At 45.7% G+C, this 25321-nt stretch overlaps 1 protein-coding gene and 1 long non-coding RNA gene across 7 annotated transcripts in view; one reads left to right on the top strand and one right to left on the bottom strand.

Annotated features, from left to right (window-relative positions):
* ZFHX3 (zinc finger homeobox 3) overlaps positions 1-17078 on the top strand; it is a 255242-nt gene extending 238164 nt beyond the window's left edge. For all 6 annotated transcript variants that reach the window (XM_070388070.1, XM_070388069.1, XM_070388073.1 and 3 more), the window contains 3 exons: positions 327-429; positions 1629-7061; positions 11152-17078. In XM_070388070.1, coding sequence (XP_070244171.1) covers positions 327-429; positions 1629-7061; positions 11152-12809 — 7194 coding nt within the window. In that variant the 3' untranslated portion in view covers positions 12810-17078. The remainder of the gene's footprint in view (positions 1-326; positions 430-1628; positions 7062-11151) is intronic.
* A 5613-nt stretch (positions 17079-22691) lies between these two features.
* The window catches only part of LOC138991678 (uncharacterized), a 150652-nt gene continuing 148022 nt past the window's right edge, over positions 22692-25321 (bottom strand). The window contains exon 3 of the long non-coding RNA XR_011467550.1: positions 22692-22822. This is a non-coding gene — a long non-coding RNA (uncharacterized lncRNA). The remainder of the gene's footprint in view (positions 22823-25321) is intronic.

The following is a 25321-nucleotide window of genomic DNA, read 5'->3' as shown; positions in this document are numbered from 1 at the left end:
TTGCACAAGAAGTTTCACAGCCCATGACAAAACATTGTCAGTGATCAAAGTCAAAATTCTGCATAAAGGAAAAATATTAATAATAAGATTATTCTTCAAGTGTGCACTGCTAATTATGTCCAGAATGTAACCGTAGAAACACTTTTGACTGATGTGAGCTTTGTCTAATAAACATGAATCTTCAGTGAGCTATGGAAAGTGACACCTCCAGCCTTAACACTGGTGAAGGCTAATTTTGCTTATTAAATAATTTCTACACATTTTCCTATTTGGATCTCTTTCCTCTCCTTTTGACTTGCCTCATGTCTCTGCCGCTTGCTCTTCAGGTGACCACCCCTGAGATGGTGATGCCCAGCAGCATGTTCCTCCCAGCGGCTGTTCCAGATCGAGACGGGAGCTCCAGTGTGGAGGAGGCAGGAAAGCAACCTGGTTAGTGTCATACTCTTGACCTCGGGAAGAGAAACAGAACGTTCATAGGGCAAGAGTGCTGCAGATTCCTTACTGTACTCCTAAGCTGGATGTACCTTTTCAAGGGACGAGGGGCGCTGTTGTCAGCACTGGATACTCGGGCTCTTAGTGGGTATCTGTTGCTCTTCATGTGGTTTGAAGTGAGAAAAGCTCAGGTGAGAACCAGTGAGATTCTGGTGGACACATGTCCCCTTAGACTGTACAGTGAGGAAGTTAATGACCAGAGACTCAGTCAGTACACTCATAACTTACCATCTTAAGCCATTACATATTCCCTCTCTGAGGACTTAAACATGAGGGACTTGTGGAGCACACAGGTGATCTCAGGGCACTGGATTAGGTATCTTTCTAGGCGCTGTATCTGCACAGAACTCTTCTCTGAGACTTCCAGGACTGTCTCATAGGAGGCAGCAGAAAGGAGCATTTGGAAGGGACGATGTTGTAGATATAGATGCTGGTGGTGCCCTGGGGTGAGTCCTCGATGGGTGGGACCTCTGTTTTTGAGTTTCTCCTCCATCACTGACATCTTGTCAGCAGCTAAGACCTAAGTTGGGAAGAGCTCTGCCCCACCTTCTCCCTTGTGATGTCTCCATACTAGGCAGTATACCACTGACCTGAAAAAGGGTCAGAATATTTATGGGTGTGATGATCTCATTGTAGAAAAAAATTTTAATGTATTTTATTTTCATAATTGGCCACTTGAACATTCATTGCTTATTGAATAGAGAGGACAGTCAGAAGTCACACTGTAACAGGAAATTTAATGCCGAAGAAATATATCCAAAATTTGTTACAACGGACAGCAGTCCTTACAAATGCCCCACATCTTAGCAGGGCACTAAATCACATATTCTACAGTTTAGATCCATGTAAAAGGGGTATCCTTTAATTTCTTGAGAAACTGAAACGAATATTGTTTAAAAGACAGACTTGTGTGATGGTATAGGCCTACTAAGAGTTGAGACTCTCTGTATTTCCTCTTCTTCCTGTGTATCTGCTCATATAGCATGTGCTCTCTGGGTGGGTGGGGCTCCATGGAGAGTGTGTGTCTGCAGGTTGGGTATTTCCCTCATCATCAGATTCTGTGATCACGAGGCCCTGTTAGGTAGGCAGCTCGAAGCCCTCTTTATCATTGGGCTTGATTTCTATTTTCTTTACAGAAACCTCAGAGGATCTGGGAAAGAACATCTTACCCTCTGTGAGCACAGAACACAGTGGAGATTTGAAACCTTCTCCTGTGGACTCGGGCTCTGTGAGAGAAGACTCAGGCTTCCTGTGCTGGAAGAAGGGGTGCAACCAGGTTTTCAAAACTTCCGCCACCCTCCAGACACACTTCAACGAGGTTCACGCCAAGAGGCCTCAGCTGCCAGTGTCAGATCGCCATGTGTACAAGTACCGCTGCAACCAGTGCAGTCTGGCTTTCAAGACGGTGGAGAAGCTGCAGCTCCACTCTCAGTACCACGTGATCAGAGCTGCCACCATGTGCTGTCTTTGCCAGCGTAGCTTCCGAACTTTCCAGGCTCTGAAAAAACACCTTGAGACAAGCCACCTGGAGTTGAGTGAGGCTGACATCCAGCAGCTTTATGGTGGCCTTCTGGCCAACGGGGACCTCCTGGCAATGGGGGACCCCACCCTGGCCGAGGACCACACCATAATCGTGGAGGAAGACAAGGAGGAAGAGAGTGACTTGGAGGATAAACAGAGCCCGACGGGCAGTGACTCTGGGTCGGTACAAGAGGACTCGGGCTCAGAGCCAAAGAGAGCCCTACCTTTCCGCAAAGGCCCCAACTTCACCATGGAAAAATTCCTGGACCCTTCTCGCCCTTACAAGTGCACCGTCTGCAAGGAATCTTTCACTCAAAAGAACATCCTGCTCGTGCACTACAATTCTGTCTCCCACCTACACAAGTTAAAGAGAGCCCTTCAAGAGTCGGCCACCGGTCAGCCAGAACCCACCAGCAGCCCTGACAACAAACCTTTTAAGTGCAACACTTGCAATGTGGCCTACAGCCAGAGTTCCACCCTGGAGATCCATATGCGCTCTGTGCTGCATCAGACCAAGGCCCGGGCAGCCAAGCTGGAGGCGGCAAGCAGCAGCAGCAATGGCACTGGGGGCAGCAGCACAGCCCCCTTGAGCTCCTCCACCCCGAGTCCTGTGAGCACCAGTGGCAGTAACACCTTTACCACCACCAACCCGAGCAGTGCTGGCATCGCTGCGAGCTCCAGCTTATTGAGTCAAGTGCCTGCTGAAAGTGTAGGAATGCCACCCCTGGGGAATCCCATCAGTGCCAACATTGTGTCCCCTGCAGAGCCCAAGGAAGCCAACCGGAAGAAGCTGGCAGACATGATTGCATCCAGGCAGCAGCAGCAGCAGCAACAACAACAACAAGCACAGACACTGGCCCAAGCCCAGGCCCAAGTTCAAGCTCACCTGCAGCAGGAGCTGCAGCAGCAGGCAGCTCTGATCCAGTCCCAGCTGTTCAACCCCACCCTTCTGCCTCACTTCCCCATGACCACCGAGACCCTGCTCCAGCTGCAGCAACAGCAGCATCTTCTCTTCCCCTTCTACATCCCCAGTGCCGAATTCCAGCTCAACCCGGAGGTGAGCTTGCCGGTGACCAGTGGGGCTCTAACGCTGACCGGGACGGGCCCAGGCCTGCTGGAAGACCTGAAGGCCCAGGTTCAGATCCCGCAGCAGGGCCACCAGCAGATGCTGCAGCAGCAGCAGCAGAGCCAGCTCCCTCTGCCCCAGAGTCACCCTGCTCTCCTACAGCCCAGCCAGCACACTGAAAAGAAAAACAAATTGGTCATCAAAGAGAAGGAGAAAGAAAGCCAGAGAGAGAGGGATGGTGCCGAGGGGGGAGAGATCAACTCGGGACCAAAGGAATCACTGCCCGATGCCTTGAAGGCCAAAGAGAAGAAAGAACTGGCCCCAGGGGTTAGTTCTGAGCCCTCCATGCTCCCTCCACGCATTGCCTCGGATGCCAGAGGGAATGCTACCAAGGCCTTGCTGGAGAACTTTGGTTTTGAGCTGGTCATCCAGTACAACGAGAACAAGCAGAAGGTGCAGAAGAAGAATGGGAAGATGGAGCAGGGCGAGAACCCAGAGAAGCTCGAGTGTGACTCCTGCGGCAAGCTGTTTTCTAACATCTTGATTTTAAAGAGTCATCAAGAGCACGTTCATCAAAATTACTTTCCATTTAAACAGCTAGAGAGATTTGCCAAACAGTACCGTGAGCACTACGACAAGCTGTACCCCCTGAGGCCTCAGACCCCCGAGCCACCGCCCCCGCCTCCACCCCCGCCTCCACCCCCACTGCCGGCAGCGCCGCCCCAGCCAGCATCCACCCCGGCCATCCCCACGTCAGCCCCACCCATCACTTCACCTACGATTGCCCCAGCCCAGCCGTCCGTGCCACTCACCCAGCTCTCCATGCCCATGGAGCTGCCCATCTTCTCGCCACTCATGATGCAGACGATGCCGCTGCAGACATTGCCAGCTCAGCTGCCCCCTCAGCTTGGACCCGTGGAGCCTCTGCCCGCGGACCTGGCCCAGCTGTACCAGCATCAGCTCAATCCAAGTCTGCTCCAGCAGCAGAATAAGCGGCCTCGTACCAGGATCACGGATGACCAGCTCCGAGTCCTGCGGCAGTATTTTGACATTAACAACTCCCCCAGTGAAGAGCAGATCAAAGAGATGGCAGACAAGTCTGGGTTGCCCCAGAAAGTGATCAAGCACTGGTTCAGAAACACACTCTTCAAAGAGCGGCAGCGGAACAAGGACTCCCCTTACAACTTCAGCAATCCTCCCATCACCAGCCTGGAGGAGCTCAAGATTGACTCTCGGCCCCCTTCGCCAGAACCTCAGAAGCAGGAGTACTGGGGGAGCAAGAGGTCTTCGAGAACAAGGTTTACCGACTATCAGCTGAGGGTCCTGCAGGACTTCTTTGATGCCAACGCTTACCCAAAGGACGATGAATTTGAGCAACTCTCTAATTTACTGAACCTTCCAACCCGAGTCATAGTGGTCTGGTTTCAAAATGCTCGACAGAAGGCCAGGAAAAATTATGAGAATCAGGGAGAGGGCAAAGATGGAGAGCGGCGTGAGCTTACAAACGATAGGTATATTCGAACGAGCAACTTGAACTACCAGTGCAAGAAGTGCAGCCTGGTGTTCCAGCGCATCTTCGATCTCATCAAGCACCAGAAGAAGCTGTGTTACAAGGATGAGGACGAGGAAGGGCAGGATGACAGCCAGAATGAGGACTCCATGGATGCCATGGAAATCCTGACACCCACCAGTTCCTCCTGTAGCACCCCAATGCCCTCCCAGGCTTACAGCACCCCAGCACCTGCAGCCAGTACAGCATCCTCTGCGTTCTTGCAGCTTCCATCAGAGGTTGATGAGCTGGCCACCTTCAGTGCAAAACCAGAGGTGAGTGATGAAAAACCAAAGCAGGCTGAACCTCCCAGTGCACAGCCGAACCAAACCCAAGATAAGCAAGGACAACCAAAGGCAGAGCTGCAGCAGCAAGACCAGCCCGAGCAGAAGATGAGCACTGCCCAGCAGAAGCTCCCACAGCTGACGTCCCCCGCGCCGGTACCGACGCAGCCTCCTCCACAAGCGCCCCCACCTCAGTGCCCCTTGCCCCAGTCAAGCCCCAGCCCCTCCCAGCTCTCCCACCTGCCCCTCAAGCCCCTCCATACGTCAACTCCTCAGCCGCTGGCCAACCTACCTCCTCAGCTAATCCCCTACCAGTGTGATCAGTGCAAGTTGGCCTTCCCATCATTTGAGCACTGGCAGGAGCATCAGCAGCTTCACTTCCTGAGTGCACAGAACCAGTTCATCCACCCCCAGTTCTTGGACAGGTCACTGGATATGCCTTTTATGCTGTTTGACCCTAGTAACCCACTGCTGGCAAGCCAGCTGCTCTCTGGGGCCATACCTCAGATTCCCGCAAGCTCAGCCACTTCCCCTTCAACTCCCACCTCCACGATGAACACTCTGAAGAGGAAGCTGGAGGAAAAGGCCAGTGCAAGCCCTGGAGAAAACGACAGTGGGACGGGGGGAGAAGAACCTCAGAGAGACAAGCGTCTGAGGACAACTATCACACCAGAACAGCTAGAAATTCTCTACCAAAAGTATCTCTTGGACTCCAATCCAACTCGAAAGATGTTGGATCACATCGCGCATGAGGTGGGCTTGAAGAAACGTGTAGTCCAAGTCTGGTTTCAGAACACCCGGGCCCGGGAAAGGAAAGGACAGTTCCGGGCGGTGGGCCCAGCGCAGGCCCATAGGAGGTGCCCTTTCTGCAGAGCACTCTTCAAAGCCAAGACGGCCCTGGAAGCTCATATCCGGTCCCGTCATTGGCATGAAGCCAAGAGAGCTGGCTACAACCTAACTCTGTCTGCAATGCTCTTAGACTGTGATGGGGGACTGCAGATGAAGGGAGATATTTTTGATGGAACTAGCTTTTCCCACCTACCCCCAAGCAGTAGTGATGGCCAAGGTGTTCCCCTCTCACCTGTGAGCAAAACCATGGAGTTGTCTCCCAGGACTCTTCTGAGCCCTTCTTCCATCAAGGTGGAAGGCATGGAAGATTTTGAAAGCCCCTCCATGTCCTCAGTTAATCTAAACTTTGACCAGACTAAGCTGGACAACGATGACTGTTCCTCAGTCAACACAGCGATCACAGATACCACTACTGGAGACGAGGGCAATGCAGATAACGATAGTGCGACGGGAATAGCAACTGAAACCAAATCCTCTTCTGCCCCCAGTGAAGGGTTGACCAAAGCGGCCATGATGGCAATGTCTGAGTATGAAGATCGGTTGTCATCTGGCCTGGTCAGCCCAGCTCCCAGCTTTTATAGCAAGGAATATGACAATGAAGGTACCGTGGACTACAGTGAAACCTCAAGCCTTGCAGACCCCTGCTCTCCAAGCCCTGGCGTGAGTGGGTCAGCAGGCAAATCTGGAGACAGTGGGGATCGGCCCGGGCAGAAACGTTTTCGCACTCAAATGACCAATCTGCAGCTGAAGGTCCTCAAGTCATGCTTCAATGACTACCGGACACCCACCATGCTGGAGTGTGAAGTCCTGGGCAATGACATTGGACTGCCAAAGAGAGTTGTTCAGGTCTGGTTCCAGAATGCCCGGGCAAAAGAAAAGAAGTCCAAGTTAAGCATGGCCAAGCATTTTGGTATAAACCAAACGAGTTACGAGGGACCCAAAACAGAGTGCACTTTGTGTGGCATCAAGTACAGTGCTCGGCTGTCTGTACGTGACCATATCTTTTCCCAACAGCATATCTCCAAAGTTAAAGACACCATTGGAAGCCAGCTAGACAAGGAGAAAGAATACTTTGACCCAGCCACTGTACGTCAGCTGATGGCTCAACAAGAGCTGGACCGGATTAAAAAGGCCAATGAGGTCCTTGGACTGGCAGCTCAGCAGCAAGGGATGTTCGACAACGCCCCTCTGCAGGCTCTCAACCTTCCTACAGCATACCCGGCGCTCCAGGGCATTCCTCCTGTGTTGCTCCCCGGCCTCAACAGCCCCTCCCTGCCAGGCTTCACTCCATCCAACACAGGTGGGTTCTGCTCTCAATGATTCTCCCAGTAGTAAAGAGCCACCACACAAAACCTGAGTGCTGGGCAGGTGGGAGGCTCCACATTCCTAGTTCTCTAACTGCAACAGAATTTCAGGTCCCTTCCACTGAGTCTCCCTAGAGCTGTGATGTACATGACCCTTCCACTTCTAAGAATGGGGACCCTGGAGTTGGAATGATCTCCTGAAACCATACTCCTGCCTGGTGTTCAGCACAGACCAGGGTGTATGCTGTGGGCATGAACTGGAGGGTTCTGGTGTACTAGATCCTGGGGTGTTTTTGAGACAGCAGTTTCCATTATGGACCCTTCCATTCAGTTTTTGTGGAAATGCAGATCGCATCTAGAAATCTATTGAAAATATAAAACATTTGAACATCCTAGCTAATTCTGGGTTGTGCCCTCTGGAAACAGATTCAAGAGAATTTAAATAAACTGTTTGCTGTCCCCTGAGGTCCCGCCTCCTGTTTCAGAGACCTGCTCTGGCAGGAGAGATGCTACCAGGAAGTAGCTCTCACAAGGTGGAGGCTTACTTCTGGGGTTCCCTTTCAGTCAGAAACACAGTGGTGTGTTACTTTGGGGTTTTGGCTGCACCATGTGGCATGTGGGATCGTACTTCCCTGTCTAGGGACTGAACCCACACGCCCTGCAGTGGAAGCATGGAGTCTTAACCACTGGACCGCCCTCTAGTTTCTAATTAGACTACCTCTATACTGGAATGCACTGACCAGGAACTTGAATCGGGCAACGTGGTTCTGAATTATGATGTGTTTTATAGTTGTCTAAACTGAAAATGTTTATTTTTAGGGGTGTTCAATCACCTCTTCATTTCCTTCTGCCCATTTCCCTTTCTAATGCAGAGTCACATACTTGGTACTCATTTTTCTACCTCATAGGGAGTTCCACAGTTCTTCCTGTGTGCCTCTCTTATTCCTCCTCCTCCTCATTCCTCACCTGTCTTCTCTGGATCCAGCTGTCTTTCCTAAACAGGACCCTCACCTCTAGGATCCTGTGAGGCTTAGCATGAGTTAGTAGTCCCCCACAGCCTGTATTGACCAGTGCACATTCACCAAAGCAGAGACCCTCAGTGTGCCTCCTTCAGAATGTCCCAATTCCCAGGGGCTCTAGTGGTTCAGCTGCTTCCCAGAGCGGCCCTGCTTTCTGGTTGAATTAAATCCAAGTTTATAATTTTGGCAGTGGTTTTACAGGACATGAAGCTACCTCATTCCTGATCCCACTTTCTTATCCTAAGAGAAGAAAGCATTCAGATGTAGAAGTTGCTGCTTACCTGTGTTGACAAGTAGTGTCACAGGATGATAAGAGTCAGCTAGATAGAGTCGGCAGGAAACAGGCGATGGGAAGTGGCTGAGTACTGAACTACTCCCGCAGCCTGGGACCTTGGCAGAGGGGCTTGGGAAGGCCCAACATTTCATAGTAATGAGAAAGAATTAGAATGTCTGATCTGTTCCCCTTGTTTTACAGATGAGAAAACTGAGGCCCAGAGAGGTCAAGACCATTCAGCAAGCTAGGGCAGGAGCCAGAGCTCCCGCCCAGGCCTCCAGGCTCCCAGTGCTATGTACTGTACTCCTTCCACAGCACCCAGTAGGAGCCAGTCAGTCAACGGGTATATGCTTAGTGCTCCTCAGGTTCTGATCACTTACAGTGGACTCCAGGTAGGAAGATATGCTCTTAATCATTCAAGGCAGCCAGGCATGCCCCAGTTACCACCACCGACTGAACCACAGCTCCCAGGAGTACTGCATCTGGAATTAGGAAAGAAAGGAGTATGTCAGGCCCAATGGTAAGCTCCTTCCATGACCTTCCATTTCCTCCCCACACCCATCTACTGTGGAAAGCCGAGGTTCCAAGCATCACATGGCAGATGTGTCAGCCATAGTCCACACCGAGTCAGGAGTGGACTCAGCCACTCCAGGAGTGCGTGACTCAGCCTCAGGGGGGTGAAGTGGCTTGTTTGGTTCTGACCTTACAGATGAGAAAAGCCACAGGATTATTTTGAGAATGTGCTGAGCTACTTTACTGAGTGAACATGCCTAGTGCAGAGCCTGGTAAATAGCAGAGGTTCAGTACATGTTCCTTAAAATTGACTCTCTTTTGTCCTATCACTTCTTCTCTGGGAGCCTGATGCCATAGGGACGGGGCCATCAGGAGGCATTTCTTCTCTGCCGTGCTGAGCACCTGGCTCTGGCTGCAGCTCCAACCTAAAACCTAGAGCAAGCGTGTTGCCTCGAAGTAGACAGAGCCATGTCCCAAGTGTAGAATTCATTATCTGGTCTGTCCCTGCCTTATTTGTGCTACCTTAATTAACTAACCTTTACTGGGTTTTTCTAGTGAGACACATCTTCTCCTCTGATTTTGGTCCCTTAACTGCATTCAGGAAACTGGATGACTTAATCTCAGCTGTCCCTTTCTGTAATTTTAGAAGTGTCAGTTAATGATGTCATGTGATGCTGAGGGAAGCATCCTCCTCGCTATCCTGAAGTTAATGCATGTTTTTTCTGCGTGGTAACTGGAGGCAACCTTGTTCTCCTCACCTGAAATTTGAGGGTTTTTAATGCAGTGTGATAGCCCAGGGAACTGTATACCACTGGAGCCAGAAATCAACATTGTCTTCACCTGGGTCTGGCCTTCGGGAATGTTTACATGAAAACAGTGACTTCTTTGGAACCCCCCGCCCCAATTTTCTTGCTGAAGGTGGTCCAGATGAAGAGAAGGGATGCCTGCTGCCTAGTGTCTGGGATGTGGTCAGTGCTGTCCTCCAGCACTTCGCTAGTCTACATGAACCAGCAGCAGCCTTCCATCACCCTGGAACAGAAGAGTCAAACCAGGAGATGACTAAGGGTCAGGGAGGATGGCAATCTCTGGGCCCGATGAAGGCTTTGCAGGTGTGGTAGATTAGGCCTGAGTGTGACTGAGAATGCAGCTCTACCCTACATGGGCCTAGTGCCATGGCCTGCCACCCATAAGCAGTGGAGCCTAGGTTGTGATGTGTCAGGAACTGCTGGTGCCAGCACTTTGGGCTGTTCCATTTCTGACATTGCTTTTCCCTCATTCTATGTCTGGTTTCCAAACCTTCCTGTCAACCAGGTAGGGGCAGGAGAAGAAAAGGCTCATTTTTCCATTGGACTCCAGAGTCCTACTCCTAGATGGTCATATTTTTCAACAGATTTGTTAAAGCAGGCCAGCTGAGTCAAAGCAGTGGCTCTGTTTACCTTGAATGGATGGATGGTTTTCATTTCTTCCCCTCCCTCCTCCTCTCTCTGCCTCCTAACATGTCCATTCAGTGGCAGCAGTGGAGGTCACAGAGGCACACGTGTAGAGCCTGTTGTGTTTATTCATGTGGTCTTGGTGCCTAACTGGGTTCCTTGCTTTTGTTCTCTTCTCCATACTGTACATACTGTATCACTTCTACAGGGATTTTGTTGAATGCCATTGGTTCAAATGGGTCCCAGCTGGCAACAGCTAGTCTGAGGGCCTCCAGACTAATTGCCTTGGGTAGAGTGAATGGAAAGGCTTCCCTGGTGGCTCAGTCATAAAGAATCTGCCTGCCAATGTAGGAGACGCAGGTTCGATCTCTGGGTCTGGAAGATCCCCTGGATAAGGAAATGGCAACCCACTCCAGTATTCTGGCCTGGGAAATCCCATGAACAAAGGAACTTGGTGGGCTACAGTCCATGGGGTTGCAAAGAATCGGACACAACTTAGCAACTAAACAACAGAGCGAATGGTAGCTGGGAGCGTGGCAAAGAAAATATGACCCAGTGGGTTGGGTATGGCACAAGGGGCAGGAAGGTGTTAGGAGTTGTTTAGCTGATAGGGACAGTATGGGAGCTGACCCAGGGTGGGGTCTGGTTTAAAATACAAGTTGGCCAACCCGGGGCCTGGTAAGAAAGCTCTGCTGAAAACGTTAAATCAACAGAGAGGATCCTTTAAGTTCAAGCTCTGAGCTCTTAGACCCTGTGCCAGTGACACAGATGAAACCTCCTGAGCAAAACCTCCCGAGCTTCAGCCTCGCCACCCAGACTGACATATGACTTCTGTCTCCATTCCTTTCAGCTTTAACGTCTCCTAAACCGAACTTGATGGGCCTGCCCAGCACAACAGTTCCTTCCCCTGGCCTCCCCACATCTGGATTACCAAATAAACCGTCCTCAGCATCGCTGAGCTCCCCGACCCCAGCACAAGCCACCATGGCGATGGCCCCTCAGCCAGCCCCCCAACCCCAGCAGCAGCAGCCACAGGTGCAGCCGCCGCCGCCAGCAGCCCAGCCACCACCTGCACCACAGCTCCCGCCGCAGCAGCAGCCACAGCAGCGCAAGGACAAAGACGGTGAGAAGGTCAAGGAGAAGGAGAAGGCACACAAAGGGAAAGGGGAACCCCTGCCTGTCCCCAAGAAGGAGAAAGGAGAGGCCCCCACGGCGGCCGCAGCCACACTCTCAGCGCCACTGCCCGCCATGGAGTATGCGGTGGACCCCGCGCAGCTGCAGGCCCTGCAGGCGGCCTTGACTTCAGACCCCACGGCATTGCTCACGAGCCAGTTCCTCCCTTACTTTGTACCAGGCTTCTCTCCTTACTACGCCCCCCAGATCCCCGGCGCCCTGCAGAGCGGGTACCTGCAGCCGATGTATGGCATGGAAGGCCTGTTCCCCTACAGCCCTGCGCTATCGCAGGCCCTGATGGGGCTGTCCCCGGGCTCCCTGCTGCAGCAGTACCAGCAATACCAGCAGAGTCTGCAGGAGGCCCTCCAGCAGCAGCAGCAACGGCAACTACAGCAGCAGCAGCAAAAAGTGCAGCAGCAGCAGCCCAAAGCAAGCCAAACCCCAGTCCCCCCGGGGGCTGCTTCCCCAGACAAAGACCCTGCCAAAGAATCCCCCAAACCAGAAGAGCAGAAAAACGCACCCCGTGAGGTGTCCCCCCTCCTGCCGAAACCCCCCGAAGAGCCAGAAGCAGAAAGCAAAAGTGCGGACTCCCTCTACGACCCCTTCATTGTTCCAAAGGTGCAGTACAAGTTGGTCTGCCGCAAGTGCCAGGCGGGCTTCGGTGACGAGGAGGCGGCGAGGAGCCACCTGAAGTCCCTCTGCTTCTTCGGCCAGTCTGTGGTGAACCTGCAAGAGATGGTGCTTCACGTCCCCACGGGCGGCGGCGGCGGTGGCAGTGGCGGCGGCGGCGGTGGCGGCTCGTACCACTGCCTGGCGTGCGAGAGCGCGCTGTGTGGGGAGGAAGCTCTGAGTCAACATCTCGAGTCGGCCTTGCACAAACACAGAACAATCACGAGAGCAGCAAGAAACGCCAAAGAGCACCCTAGTTTATTACCTCACTCTGCCTGCTTCCCCGATCCTAGCACCGCATCTACCTCGCAGTCTGCCGCTCACTCAAACGACAGCCCCCCTCCCCCGTCGGCCGCCGCCCCCTCCTCGTCCTCCGCTTCCCCCCACGCCTCCAGGAAGTCTTGGCCGCAAGTGGTCTCCCGGGCTTCGACCGCGAAGCCCCCTTCTTTTCCTCCTCTCTCCTCATCTTCAACGGTTACCTCAAGTTCATGCAGCACCTCAGGGGTTCAGCCCTCGATGCCAACAGACGACTATTCGGAGGAGTCTGACACGGATCTCAGCCAAAAGTCCGACGGACCGGCGAGCCCGGTGGAGGGTCCCAAAGACCCCAGCTGCCCCAAGGACAGTGGTCTGACCAGTGTAGGAACGGACACCTTCAGATTGTAAGCTTTGAAGATGAACAATACACACAAATGAATTTAAATAAAAAAAATTAATAACAAACCAATTTCAAAAATAGACTAACTGCAATTCCAAAGCTTCTAACCAAAAAAAAAAAAAAAAAAGGAAAAAAAAAAAAAGAAAAAGCGTGGGTTGTTTTCCCATATACCTATCTATGCCGGTGATTTTACATTGTTGTCTTTTCTTTTTCTCTTTTAATATTAAAAAGAAAAAAACCCTTAACCCTGTTACATTGTGTCCTTTTGAAGGTACTATTGGTCTGGGAAACAGAAGTCCACAGGGCCTCCCTATGTCTTTGGAGCTTAAACCCCTTGTATATTTGCCCCTTTCCAATAAACGCCCCACGTCGATAGCACAGAGGAGCCCGGCATGCACTGTATGGGAAAGCAGTCCACCTGGTTACAGTTTTAAAAAATTTCTTGCTATCTTAGCATTCAGATACCAATGGCTTGCTAAAAGAAAAAAGAAATGTAATGTCTTTTTATTCTCAGGTCAATCGCTCACACTTTGTTCTGTTTTCAGAATCATTGTTTTATATATATTATTTTTTGTTTTTTTTTTTTTTTGGTTTGTTTTTATTTTCGTTCCAGAAAAGATTTTTTGTTTTGTTAATTTAAAAACGGGCAGAAATATTTGAGAAAAACAATGTGAACTGCTTTAGCTTTCTGGGGATTTTAAGGATAGCTTTTCTGCTGAAGCCAATTTCAAGGGGAAAAGTTAAGCACTCCCACTTTCAGAGAAAAAAAAAAAAAACCCACACAGAGTGTTGAGGACTTGTAGCTTAAAAAAAAATAAGTTTTAAAAACTGACTTTCTGTATTTATGATAGATATGACCATTTTCGGTGTTGAGTAGATTGTTGCATTGGAAATGAACTGAAGCAGTATGGTAGATTTAAAAGGAAAAAAAAAAAAACCCTTTTGTGTACATTTAGCTTTTTGTATGGTCCAGCTGACAGCTCCTCATTTGATGTTGTCTTGTTCATTCCTAGCAGATAGATTGCAATCCGTTGATTCGCCTAAGCTTTTCTCCCCTTTGCCCCTTAATTCCACTTACTCTTTCCTCCTCCCACCCTATAATCTCCCATTTAAGGTAGCTGCCTTCATTTCTTAGAAGGTAGCTGCAGAATTATTTTATAAAACTAAAGAAAGAATTTCAAAGGGTTCTAGGGGTCATTAGGATCCTCACAGATTATTTTTGGTTGGGGAGTTGAAACTTTTTAAAGGCATATAATTCTAGTTATCTACGTCTGTTAGCCTTGTACATTTAGTTTTTATTTATCCTTCTTTTGGTTTTTCTTTTCACCCGATTTTCCCCCTCCTTGTTTGGTAGATGCTTCAAATATTCTTTTCCTAAACTAAAGCATTCGTTTCAGTTTGTGTAATTGGGCTGTGTGCTTTTCTTTTCTAAAAAAGTTTTTGGTTAGGGGTTTGGTTTCTGTGTTTTTGTTTTGTTTTCTTTCCTCTCTCAGAAAAAGAAATTTCATGCTTTAAATAAAATCCAAAGACACACCCTTTCACTGCTGAGGCAGAAAAAAGGGAAAGGGTTCTTGTTACTTGAGAATTTGTTTCTGATTTAAACAAACAAGACTTAGTTTAATAAAAGAAAGAGTAAAACAAAAGATTCCCAGGTTGTTATGTGCTTCTTCTGCAAGCAGAGAGGCAACTGTTAATGAAATTCCATATACCAAAAGACACATTTTTCACTTCAAAGTTTTGTCCTTGTGTTAGGCAGTCTGAGCGGTGAGTGATCCAGAGCGCAGCCAACAAAGAAGCAGATAGCACTTGTACGTACAGAGAGCAAAAAAGGAACCGTGTGTGAGGCACTTGTGTTTATGTTAATATCCATATTCCTGTAACACGCAACACAACGCAACATACACCCTTTCTCATCTTACAAAAAAAAGCGGTCTGAACTTTGAAAGGAAAACTTTGTGCTGCTATAATGTAGATTTTGGAGACAAATAGATGCTTTGCTGTTTCACTTTCATAGCCAAACATCAACCGAAAGAATCTCCCCTTACCCCGAAAGTTGAAGTCCTTCTCCCTTTCATTCTCTTCCTTATGTTTCAAAAGGGAACTTTGAAGACTGTGAATGCAGGTTCCATCTGGTCACCTTTTGGGCTTCTTTCCCCAGTGCAGAAGCCACTCATCGACTTTGCAAAAAGACTGGAGCATTCCAAGATCTGAAAATGGATTTCTTTTTTTCTCTTTTTCTTTTTTAGCCGGGACTATTTTATTTTTATGAATTTGTTTTTAGTTTAATGAAAGAGTAGATTCTGAACTGTTGTATATATTTCTAACTAGGCTGATTGATGCACAGTGCAAATTCCTTTTTTAATTTTTTAAGTAGAAATACTAAAGAATACCATCTAACTATTCATACCAGTATCCAGTTGTAGCATAAGGTGTCAAAAACAAGTACGCAAAATATTTGCTGTTTTAGCAAGCTGTTTCTTTTGACAAGAATTCTTGTATTTCTCCCTGTGTTTGAGATGAACATTTTTAAATTTCGAAGTTGTACAGTTTTGTTTTCCATTATTTTATCTTGTTTGTAACTCTATGAAATATATATATATTTTTTGCCATTTAACTGTTGTATGTTACTCTGTGTCTGTATCATATAGAAAAAAAAATTGTTTTTGTTTTTGGTTCTCTATGTGATACCAATTAACAATTTAATACTAGCTTTACCTATCAAATTCTGCTAGGTCTTTTCTGAAAACTTTGTTTTTAAAAATGATAACTGCTTGGTAATAGTGCAATTTCTACCCCTTTTCCTCCCCCCCTCAACTTTAAGTTCATTTCCTTGTAATTTTGCCACCTTCTCCCCAATGGCTTTTTTTTTTTTGGCTTTTTTTTTTGAGCTACTATGCCATCCTCCCTCTGTGAGGCAGAGTGACTGTCAGTGTTTTGGTATGCCATGCCTCGACTTGTGGGTGTGTTTGGCAACAGCAAGGTGGTTGGGTAGAGTGGCTAAGCCTGCTTCCACCCACCAGTGTTCCCCAGAGGGGTTATGTGAGTGTTTTAGCCTGGAGTGGGTTGCATGCTTAATGCTTTTCTCTACAACTGTACCACCCACGTGTATGTTCATTCAGAAAGAAAAAATAATAATTCTCCACATTAACCCAGAAGTAGCAAAGCAGTCAGTGATGGTAAAGCTTAGAGGTCAGACATGAGCTAGTTGATGTTTGTGGGCTGACATCCACCATGGCTGTGACCAGAATCATTTACAAAGCATGAATTCACTACAATGCTCAACTGTTTAGACTGGTCTCACTCAGAGAATTTACTCCTGTAGGTAGCTGAATAGGAGATCTCAACTCACTTTTAAAATTAGTTCTTCACCTCCATTAACACTTCATATTTTGGTTGGTTGGTTTTTTTCTGACTTTCCACAGTGTGGGTTGGTGCTGGGCACTGTTCAGTCACAGCACCAAATGCGCCCACAGAATGGGAGTTATTTCTTCCATCCTCGAAAAAGAAACTTAAGAAGGAAACACACACACACGGAAAAGTTTAATCTAGGAAGTTTTTTTTTTTAATTAAAAACTATTTAAAGATATGAATGTGGCCAAAGTTTTACACAATTGAAAATAAAGTAAAACAGACGGCATGTGTTTAAACCTGAGTTTATCAGGCATGGCAGGAAGTTGCAGGAGAGAGAGGCAGTGACCCAAGCCAGTGCACTTGATGTTCATGGACATATATTTTTTTTAAATAATAAATTAAATTAAAACATTTTAAATAGAAGCATAAATTGAGTTGGTTGGTTGTTGGCGCTGAGATACTGCCCACTGTGAAACAAAGCTTTGACTAGTTTTTTTGTTTATTTACTTCCTTCGGGGGGGAGGGGGGCAAGTTTGGGTAGGAAAGAAAGCATACATGAACGTGACCCTGAGGTGAAGAGGTATATGAGCAGCCTTTGCAATGTACAAAAAAACAAAAAACAAAACAAAAAAAAAACAAAAAAAAAATAGAGCAAGTGAAACCAAAAATGATGTTCTTGGTGTTTTTCTATAATGTAGTCTTGTTAGCTTTTTTGTTACTGTAACAATGCTGATCTCGAACTGTACCAAAATACATGGAGACTAACAGAACCACATGGAACTTTCAAACTGAAAAAAATTTGTCACAAAAACTTTGTTGTCATAGTTAAGTTGATTGTAGATGGTAATTGAATATACTCCTTTGAAAATATTTCATCAAGTATGTTTCCTGCTCATTGTGATACATTAAAAAAAATATGAGCAAAAGTTCTTGTCTCTGTCACCAGATTTTGTGTGTGTGAGAGAGAGGTGGATGGCTGATCCTGAGGTTGTGTGAGCAAGGACACTTACTCCAGGGGACACAGCTCTTTGATATTTCTAGGTGTCCTTGTCTCTCCTGGCACTTATGAAGGTGCAGGAAGTGTTGGTGATGGAGCTGACTGACTAGCTTATTTCCTTGAGAAGGGTAAGCCTGCCAGCTTGGATGATATTTGGCCCCAGAGAGTTCTAATAGCATTGATACTTTTAATTCACATGTTTATATGCAAATTTTAGGTACCTGGGACAACAACAAGCAAGGAAGTTTTGCTGACAGCGAGGAAAGAGGTAAGATTAACTTCTCTGAAATGGGAATTGGATCCACTGTTTACAACGCAAGGATACAAAAAGTGAGTTGAATTAAATGAATGACTGACTACATTTACCTTTCCTAGTAAAGGGCTTTTAAACTCTGTTAGAGTAGAATTTGAAATAAGAACAGTCTTCAAAACAGCAATAGCACTAGTAATTCCTATATATAAGAGGAAATTTCATCCTCTTATCAAAAACCTTCCCTTCCAGCAGAAAAGGTGTGAAATTCATTAATAAGGACTACATCCAAGATCAGACCCAAAGGCTCTTCCACCCATCTCTAATTTATAGCCAAAGCCCATAAATAATTTACGGAACTCCAGCAGTGGGCCTGGATGGCACTGCAAAAGAGCTGTCTTCTTGCAAGTTTTGCACCATCTGTCCTCAGCCAACAAGGGTTTTTTTGCTACACCAGGAGTTGAACTATGAAACCTGCTTCTATTGGCTCAGACAGCCATTGTCTACCAAGTCTTTTTTCTTAGTTCCTACCACAGGCATTCAAGAAGCATCAGTGACCCTATTAACTCAACATCTCAAAGAATCCTACAGTGGGTACAGGCATCACTAGAAGCTGGTTCCCTCACTGGTAGCTGGAGCCTCTGTGCTAAGCAGGTAGTGTCACTGTCCCTAAGGAAACCCTGCTTTTTCTCCAGGCACTGTACTTTCTCCTGGGTGTTCCTGCAGAGGCACGTGGCTTCCATCTTAGTACGTGTTCTTGGCACACAGTTAGGTCACTGATCTTTCTTCTGACCCCACAGAAAGGTACATACAGCATGATAAAAACTGTTCAAACCCAAAGCCACCTTTGCCTTCCTAGGCTATAATTATTTTAAGATATGGCATGATCACACTGAAATGTTTTAAACGGAACCAGTTTTGCAGTGAGGTTTTTGCTGCTTCAGCTCTTCGCAGGAAGGTGACTACAATTCAAATTCTTAAATTTTTAATAAGAAAATAAGCAAAACCTTGGTGATGGTTAGGGCCTTTGTATCAGAAAAACCTCTAAGCACCTAAATTACATTGAGAGAGGGCTGGGTAAGGAGGGACTCCTTCTGTTACTAGAAAAATTTTACACAAAAGGGAAAAGAGGTCTTCCAATCTGGCTTCAATATCATGCTCATGTGGATATTAATCTACTTGGAATTAACATTTTTCCCCCGGGAAAACGGGAAATGGCAACATCTTAGAATGGCTGATATGTGTTAGTCGGGTAGCTGTTTCTAATTTTGCTTTAAAGAAATGTCTGTAGTGCCTAGCTCCTGTTATAGACAAATGATCTTACAAATCTCACTTTTAACAAGTTTAGAGTTTAAGTTACAAGAGCACAAGCAGTTTAAGAGTCGAGCTGAAGGATGAGAAGTTTGCACCTGCTGCTCTGCTCTGTAGCCTTAATTACAGGACAGACATGCCTGCTCAGTCTCTGTATATTACTGCTGGGTGCGGACCAGCAAGACTCTGGCAAAAATTGCAAAATTAGTGCTCTCAGGGCCATTAAAGTAGCCAAAGCTTTCCATTACCTTTATTTCATAGCAAAGATGGTGGGTATCTTCCTTCCTTCTTTGTTCTCTTCTTCTTCTTTTTTTTTTTTCCAGAGAGAGGCATATGTTTTTTAAATGTCTTAGCCAATTACTCTAGATTCCTCTCAAGCTATCTTCCGGAGTTTTTAAATTCCAGATACAAAAAAGTTGTTCTTTATCCTTTATGACTGTTTCATTTCTTATCTATATGGAACAAAGAGGCTGTTTAATCGAATTTAGGGATCTCTTACTAATATAAGAATGAAAGCTTTCAGACAAACTGTTTTACTCTTGGGGCAAGATCCTCTGGCCTGAGAAATGAGTGCTAAGAAACAACAAAGCCCAGCGTATGAGAATGGCAGACACTCTCCGTCTCTAACACTAAAAGCTGCTTAGGACACTCACACTGCCTTGCCCTCCAGCACAGCCCCCTGGTGCATCACTACTGCCTCTTAGACCCTCTCTGTAACCCCTTCTGTTAGCATGGCACTTAAAATACACTGTGAAGGTTTGCAAAATTACTTCCTGTTTGTTCCTCAAAATGATCTATAAGGAAGGCAAAGTGGGTGACATCGATGCCAGGTGTTCAGGATGGTGAAGTAATGAGTGAGGGGAGAAGGCACTGACCATGTGTTCAGTCTCTGTCTGGTGTTCCTCCTCCCTCCACAGTTCGGGGAGAGGGGTTGAGAGAGCAGGACTCAGTCTGACGGGCTTCACCACCGTGACCTGGACAGCATCACTTACTCCCTAATATGAGGATAAGGGTACCTGCTTCACAGGCTTCTTGTGAAGATTAGATAAGTTAATATCCATAAAATGCTTCAAACCCTGCCTGGTGCATACTCGGTGCTGAGTATCTGTTGCTCCTATCATTGTCAGTATTAACTCTCCACTTGTTTGCTGTAGATCCCTTGGAATCACAGCTCTCTTAACTCTTGCTTTATTTCAAGAGTGTAGGGACTGCGATCCCATCAAGCCTTTGCTTGATGAATGTTTACAGCTGATATGTCCCTGTCTGTACATATCTCAGAGGGCATAGAGACTCTTCAGGGTGTTTCTGCCCATGATTTGTACAGGAGGACTGTACTGAGTCTGTGCTTCATTCTCTCCATGCCCAGCTTCTAGTGATTAATGTGGTCACAGAAAAGGATGGCTTGTAGTTGGCTTCTGTTTGCCAGAATAGGCATTCCTGCCTCGCCATGCTGGTGGGTCAACAGCTTAAATGTCTGGGGTTACAGAGACAGACTAGAAGCAAAGGAATAGGTTGTCACAACTTGCCCACTGCCATTGCCTTTTTTGAGGTGGTTTGAATACACAGGTTGGGAGCAGTAGTATCTAAAACGAGACTGTAAGAGTAAATGAATTGTACATGAAACAAAACTGAAAAAGGAAAGCACCAAGATCTTTCCAGCCCAAAACACAGGAAGAGCTTTAAAAAAATACTATTATTCTAGTATCCAGCAAAATAAACATCAGGAAGAGGCATGGGAACAACTGAGTAAAAACTACACTAGCACAGAGAAAAGGCTTGAGTAGGCTATTTCTATGATAGCCTCTGCATATATGAACTCCTCAGGGACACAGGTTTTAGGAGGCTATGGCTCTGTGAACTTTCTCCATTTTTAGTCAGAAACAGTGATGGTATTGGAAATAAGATTGCTGATATTGGTATGAGGGCTGGTAAAGGCTATGGTAGATGGCTGGTGAGCCATTTTTCCTTTTCTTTGAAGATCAGATCAGATCAGATCAGTCGCTCAGTCGTGTCCGACTCTTTGCGACCCCATGAATCGCAGCACACCAGGCCTCCCTATCCATCACCAACTCCCAGAGTTCACTCAGACTCACGTCCATCGAGTCAGTGATGCCATCCAGCCATCTCATCCTCTGTCGTCCCCTTCTCCTCTTGCCCCCAATCCCTCCCAGCATCAGAGTCTTTTCCAATGAGTCAACTCTTCGCATGAGGTGGCCAAAGTACTGAAGTTTCAGCTTTAGCATCATTCCTTCCAAAGAAATCCCAGGGCTGATCTCCTTCAGAATGGACTGGTTGGATTCTTTGAGGATAACAACATATAAATGAAGCTTTGGTATACTGCCTGTAGATAGGACATTATTATATAGTATCTGCTTTGATTTCTTTGTTATATGGTTCTAAGTTTGATTTTTGAGTAGTTTTCAAAGTCTGATTTGTAATCAGTTGAACTTATTTGTTTCTTTCAAATAGTGTAACGATGGTGTTTCACTGTTGCCTGATTTGAATTGTTGCCAGTAGGAAATTTGCTGCCATCCTTATTTTTAATGTATTTTTTTTTTTTCTCTAGATGAACCCTTTACAGGGCAGGAATAGACACAGACGTTGAGAATGGACTTGTGGACACAGGAGGGGAAGAAGAGGGTGAGACGAAGTGAGAGAGAGTAGCACTGACATATACACACTACTGTGTGTAAAAGAGACAGCTAGTGGGAAGATTTTTCTCTGTACCACTGGTTTCATCACATCATGTCCTGATGTGCTTTGGTGTATTTTTAGTTATGTGGGATTTGTGGGAGCTTCATGCATCTGTGAAATACTACTTTTTGTCAAAATTGGAAATTCTTCAAACATTTTTCAAATCTTTTTTCCATCTCTTTCCCTCCTTCTCTCCTTCACCTTCAGGGATTCCAATTATATATGTATTAGGTCATTTGAAATTAACTCATAGCTTACTGAGGCTCTGGTCTGGTGAGGTTACTTTTTCATTGGCAAGGTGTGGGGGCAGGGTACTCTTTACTCTGTGCGCTTCCCACCCCTCTATGGTGGCTCCTACAGGGAACAAATGTGCTTCATTTTTGATCTTTCATATCTAAACTTCAACTTCTGAACATATCAGTAACAATAATTGCTTTACTGTCATCCTCAGCTAATCCTAAGATGTGTGTAAGTTCTAAGTTGGTTTGATTACTTTCCTTATTATGAATTGTGTTTTCTTGCCTCTTTACAAGACTAGTAATCTTTGATTGGATACCAGTTATTGTAAATTTTACCTGGTTGGGTGCTGGATATTTTTATATTCCTATAAACTTCCAGTTTGTTCTTGGATGCACTTATGGTATATAAAACAAGTTTGAGGGACTTCCCGGTGGTCCAGTGTCTAAGACTCTAAACTCCCATTGCAGGGGGCCCAGGGTGGATCCCCCGTCAGAGAGCTAGATCCAACATGCTGCAACGAAGGGTTTATACGCCACAACCAAAGATCCCACGTGCCGCAACAAAGATCTATGATCCTCATGCTGCAACTAAGACCTGGCAGAGCCAAATAATTATTACAGAAAAACAAACCAATCCGATCCCTTCAAATCTTACATGTAAGTTTTGTTGGGCAGGACCAGAACACTAATCAAGGGCTAATTATTCCCCATTACTGAAGAAGGATGCTTCTGAGATCTCTGCTCAAATGTTCCATGAACTTTTCCCCACCCTGTCTGTGCACCAGGTGCTCTTCCCTCTTTTGAGCTGGTTCTTTCCCAACCTGAAGTAGTTTGCTAACATGCACGCGTAATGACCCAGTGAAGATCTCCAGAGCTCGCTTCTCTGGTACTCTGTCCTGCAAATTCTAGCTGCCTTGGTTTCCCCAGACTTCCCTTTCCTTCAGCTCAGGGCATCTGCTGGGTTCCACCTATGTTCCTCACCCTGTGTTGCAGGCTGGAAACTCTCTTAAGGTGGTAAGGTGAGATAATCAAAGGGCTTACCTTGTTTCTCCTCTCCCAGGGATTGCTGTTCTTCACTGTGTGGTGTCCAGTGTCTCAAGAACCATTCTTTCATCTATTTTGTCTTTTTAGTTCTTTCAGCTGGGAAAGGTACATCTGGTTGCTACTGCTCCATCTCAGCTGAAAGCAGAAGTCAAGTTTAGTTTTTAGATAGTGTGTAAGAGTTCTGTGTAACTTTCTAAGTTGCTACCTTTGTTTATGAAGTTTCCCAAAAGGTCTGAATTAACTTAGGAGTCTGATCTCCCCAACAGACTTCCCTGGACATGATAGATGCTGACTCACTCTTAGAATCAAAGGTTGCAACTACTTTATCCTTTTGTTTAATTATGTGATGGGAGTTACAAGAAAGGTAGGTAAATGCATAATTGTAGCCACTTTTTACCTTGCCATAATGCCATGGAGAGTGGAAAAACCACTTCCTAGGTTTTGAAGTTGTAAGTCAGCCCATAGAGCAGAGGTATGACTGACAGTAGAAACACTATTTCTGCTCTTCCCCCTTGATATAAGGGTTATCACTATTCATAAAGTTATTTCCAGTCTTAGAAAAAAAAATCGCTTTCATTTCAATGACATCCTTCACACAGATAATTTTTCAGGCTAACCAAATGTGGCTCAAGGAAATCCATTAATGTGGAAGTATGATTCGCACTCTGAGATGAATTCATTGCACTAAGTAATACAGAAGAATGATAAAAATCAGGCTTCAGCAGACACTAGTCATTCTTGCTAAAGTCAAATCATGTTTTTGTTTACTATTTTGACAGAAATTTGATCCTACTTAAACTGGGAATACAATAATACATCTATGATAAATGAAAAGCTTCAAGTGTTAACTCATTACCTACTTTTAAAAATTCAAGATTTGTTTCAGGGTACTTTTCCCACTGTACTGATCTGCAGATCTGCTCCACTAACCAGTCCACCTTCAAAACACACCCTGTACTCTTCCCTCTATATTTAAAGGCTTAGCTAGTGTCATTCACTCCATGACATCTATGCTATCACATCTGTCCAGTCCCTTTTCTGACCCCTCACAGCAGCACATGCCTTGTGTGGCACTGATTTGTGTAGGTATAAATGTAGATGGCCTGCTATCCTACATTTACAATTTGAATGACCAACTAAATGAATTAAAGAATGAAGCAAAGGGTATTCATCCTCATCTTCATCCTCATCCTTCACTTTCATGGGAGGCAAGGTCTCAAATGAGTGAGTACAGATATTAATAGAATTTTATAAAATGACGATGGAAAAATTCAAAATTTTTTCAGTCCCCAAACTTCCTGCAAAGTAAAGGGGGAGGGACATTTTTCAGCACAGAGAAATGGAAAATAGAAATCAATTTTTTTTTTAATTAGGTTGGACAGGATAAAAACTATACTAGACAAATGGTTTTTCTAGGAGAGAAAATAATTGCAGTTAAAAAAAACAGTCTAGGAATTTGGAAGTACTAGTTGAAACCCTTTGTATCTTTGTCTCCAAACTGAAGAGTGGTATTAAACAGTTGTTTGAAAGGAGTTACAAGGTTTTTTGTTTTTTTTTTTTAAGTAAATGCAAATGTTTATAGAATATTTGAAAGCTAGGCCTCACCCCAAACCTGGGGAAAAAAATCAGAATATAATCCTAATGCAGTTAGATAATTATGAAATTTCAAATTTGTTTTCAGTTTTTCCTACCTGGTTTCTTTGGTTGATTCATTAGAAAAAAGATGCATAGAATATTTTTTATGATTTTCTATCTGTAAAAATCTCATACAAGTACAGATATTTCCATGTGTCATTCATGTATAAGTGCAACAGAAAGAAGTTGAGTACAGAAAAAAGAAATGCAGACTTCCAGAATTCCATTTAATGAGCTGAGCTATATAAGGGACCCCTCTAACTTTGAAGACTATTTTGTTATCAAAGAGCTAATCATGAGTGCTTGCTCAGTTGCCTCAGTCATGTCCAACTCTCTGTGACCCCATGGACTATAGCCCACCAGGCTCCTCTGTCCATGGAATTCTCCAGGCAAGAATACTGGAGTGGGTTGCCATTCCCTTCTCCAGGGGGTCTTCCATCAAAGAGCTATACAAATAAATATTCCCCCTTTCCCCAGGAAAAGGAGCAGGTCCAGAATGTTTCATGGATAACTTTTACCAAGTCATTAAGGCCAGTGCAGAGGCAATTTCAAAGCCACTAGAGAAGAATAATGGACTATAAAGATTTGGGCGGGGGGCGGGGGGGGAGTGGAAACCTTTCACATAAGCTCCAAAATTAAAATTCCCAATCACATGAAAAATAAAATTTACAAAGATAATTAACAACTTAATAATCAGATGGATTTACTTAAAATCTAATGGCCTATGATATTAATGACTACTCTTTATGAAACAAAAACAGATTAAGTATGACTGAAGAAAATAATCTAATTAAAAATCTTATATATGGGACTTGCCTGGTGGTCCAGTGGTTAAGACTCTGAACCCTTAATGTAGAGGGGGAGGGTTTGATCCCTGGTCAGGGAACTAAGATGCTACATGGTATGGCCAGAAAAAACAAAATCCTGTATGTGAAAAATAGAGTAACAGAATTTAATTCAGTAATAAGTGATAATCAGTAACACAATGATATGGTCGTT

Source organism: Bos mutus, chromosome 18 (genome assembly GCF_027580195.1).
Source record: "Bos mutus isolate GX-2022 chromosome 18, NWIPB_WYAK_1.1, whole genome shotgun sequence".
In the NCBI taxonomy this organism is placed as follows: Eukaryota; Metazoa; Chordata; class Mammalia; order Artiodactyla; family Bovidae; genus Bos; species Bos mutus.
The sequence above is the reverse complement of the archived record's forward strand: the minus strand, read 5'-3'. Positions and strand labels throughout refer to the sequence as shown.